This window comes from Anneissia japonica, unplaced genomic scaffold (assembly GCF_011630105.1).
Source record: "Anneissia japonica isolate Jap-2015-1 unplaced genomic scaffold, ASM1163010v1 scaffold9870_len254840_cov161, whole genome shotgun sequence".
Classification (NCBI taxonomy): Eukaryota; Metazoa; Echinodermata; class Crinoidea; order Comatulida; family Comatulidae; genus Anneissia; species Anneissia japonica.
In genome coordinates, this window is record NW_022737280.1 from 233,729 (window position 1) to 236,480 (window position 2,752).

The window sequence follows — 2,752 nt, forward strand, 5'->3', positions numbered from 1 at the left end:
AAAATATATAAATATCAGAATTATAATAAAAATTAAGGGGTTCCAAGTGGTTTTCAAATATTCTACGGTACTCTTCCTTCTAGGTTGGTCCTACGCCTGCATAATACACTAGGCCTACTGGAGCGTTGCTTATCTCGCATCGCAGGTATCAAAACCGCTCTGTAAATTAATAGTCATGATTTTATTGCCGAATCCTATAGCGTCACCAATCGACACTACCTCAAACGTCCAGGAAAACAAATTTCGCTAGCCGGCCCGTTGTTTCGCATACCTTTCGGAAATGTCACACCCCTGCCCCCAAATTTCTAACACTGGTCAATAATAAATTAATAGATGGTAGATTAGAGTTCAGAATTATCTTCTACTCATCTGTTCATTTATTGCATTAGAAAGGGGGGGGGGGGGGGGGGGGTTAGCTTTTGAAAATTTGTCGAGAAAAATAAATGTGGCGAAGAGAAGCAAACATTATTTGTCATATTAAATATTTCACAATTATATTTTTATCATTGTAGCATCAACAGTGCTCTATTTTAATCACCAGCTAATAGCTTAAATCGAGATTGTCCTCAACGAGAGCACCAAGAGTAAACTTGCCGAGTAAGTAAGGTACTTATACAAATTGAAGTGTAAACATGAATATTTAAAATTTTTTTTATTTTATTTAGGCAGTAAATACATAACTAATTATAATGATTTACTATTAACATTATCTCTAAATTTACTTCAAAGTTAATTATACAAATTTAAGCTTAAAACTGACATTTGAAATATTACATTTATCCTTACATCTTTTAAGCAGTAAATATAAAACTAACTTATAATAAAATTATATCAAAATCTACTTTTGATACAGAAAATGTTGACCAACTACTACAACGTCTCTACTTCTGAAACTGATGAAGATATTTCGTCTGTGTATATTTTTAGAATGTGCATACATTTTATTCTACCAACCATTGGCATTTGTGCAAACTTATCGGCGGTAATTGTTTTTATCAACTGCAAACTTCATCGTGGATCCTTCACCTATTTATTGGTATTTCAACAATCCTTGATCGATTTGCTAGCAAATTGTTCCTATTTAATATTTTATGTTATTGGAACTAAAATATCAAAACTAAACGATATTTACTGTAAGTCATATACACTCTACTACTTCTTCATATTTTCCTCATCGCTAAATCTTGTTTTCATTTCTGTGGAGAGATACATCGCAGTAGTGTTTCCGTTTAAGTACAGGATAAGACGTGACCACAAAAGAAGCATGTTACTACGGTTGTCTCTTCCATTCATAGCTGCATTTATGATAACATTTCAATTTGTCTTTATAAGAGCCAAACATCATCATTACTCCTACTGTACCTTTAATTACAAAAACAAAATCATTGGGATATTTTCAGGTATCTTTATTTTTTTAAGTATCGTATGTTTCATTTGCGTTATGATATTTTGTTACTATCGTGTTTACGTCACATTGACGAAACAATCTAAAATTCGAGCAGAATTGACAAATCAATCACAAAAAAACCATACAAACACTGCAGGTGAAAATGACCAAAACGTACAGGATTTTGAGATGGGCAATTCACCAATACAATCATATAATATAAACAAGGCTCAACGGAATTTCATCGATACTATGTTTATTAATACACTCATCTATATCGTCTGTAATTTTCCTATGGGCGTCTTGTATCTGGTTCATACAATTTGCGAGTGTACTCATTACATATTTTATTACATATTCTTATTCATGGTGCTCTTAAACACGGTAGCCAACCCATTTGTATACGCCTACAAATTCGATGATTATCGGAATGGATTATCTAGGACATTCTGTCGACGGTGTTAAATAATATTTATAGTTCATCATGGACCCCAAATACCGCCATCATCTTTGTCGTTATCTTTACCGTAATCGTTCTTATATTTGTATCTCTCTCACTTTTTCAACAGCACCATCTTTATTATTGTCACTTTTAGACACAAAGAGACTATTTGGAAGTCGGTGTCCATGCATTCTTCCTTTCTACATAGTAGTAGATTGCGTTGCAAGTAGTAGTTGTTTTTCGATAATACAACGATTATTAGCATTTATTTTGTAATGAAATATAATATAGCCAGCAGAAAGAGGCCAATATTTTTGTTCTATTTTCTTTTTGTATCCCATTTTTCTATCCCCCACCATAGATTTTCTGTCCTCCACTTTGGTCAAGAACTTCCGTGCTTGTTTCAAGCTTTGTCCAAGCAAAAACCATAATTATATCAAATATGCCCATATTAAAATATGAAGTCATATTATATTGAACATTAATAAGCGGGTAATTAATCGTGTGCCTTAACGCATGTTACAGCTAAGTTAAACGCTAGCTACAGCTAGGTTAAACGCAAAAGTACTGTTACTCTTAGGCTATGTTCACACACACACGGCGTAAGGCACGCTTAAGCATGGCGTAGCGTACGCCTTTGTGTGTGAACTAGGCAGTGGCGTTGTTAAAGCCACTCACTACGCCACGTCCTTGGCGTTATTAACGCTACCTGCAGACCCCAGATTAGCTAACGCCACTGAGCTAACGCCAGTGATGCTTGAATGATTTGACCTCATTTCAAGAGATTGACTAATCACGATTGCAATTAGCTACTTTGGTCTCTTTCCAGTGCTCTCTATAAATGAAATGGTAAAGGGGTTCTTTTTCTATTGCATATCTTACTTAGTTATAATGTATATGATTTGTTGATCTTGTTTTGTAAG

General features: G+C 34.2%; 1 protein-coding gene across 1 annotated transcript; it reads left to right on the forward strand.

Annotated features, from left to right (window-relative positions):
* The first annotated feature begins 674 nt into the window (after nt 1–674).
* Nucleotides 675–2,482, forward strand: LOC117117289 (beta-2 adrenergic receptor-like). Its single transcript, XM_033261549.1, has one exon. The coding sequence runs from the start codon at nt 857–859 to the stop codon at nt 1,850–1,852; it is 996 nt and encodes a 331-aa protein (XP_033117440.1). The 5' UTR covers nt 675–856; the 3' UTR covers nt 1,853–2,482.
* Nucleotides 2,483–2,752: the final 270 nt, after the last annotated feature.

Bases quoted from the DNA above. Each gene is read 5' to 3' on its own strand.
- LOC117117289 (XM_033261549.1), top strand. From the start codon at position 857: ATGTTGACCAACTACTACAACGTCTCTACTTCTGAAACTGATGAAGAT.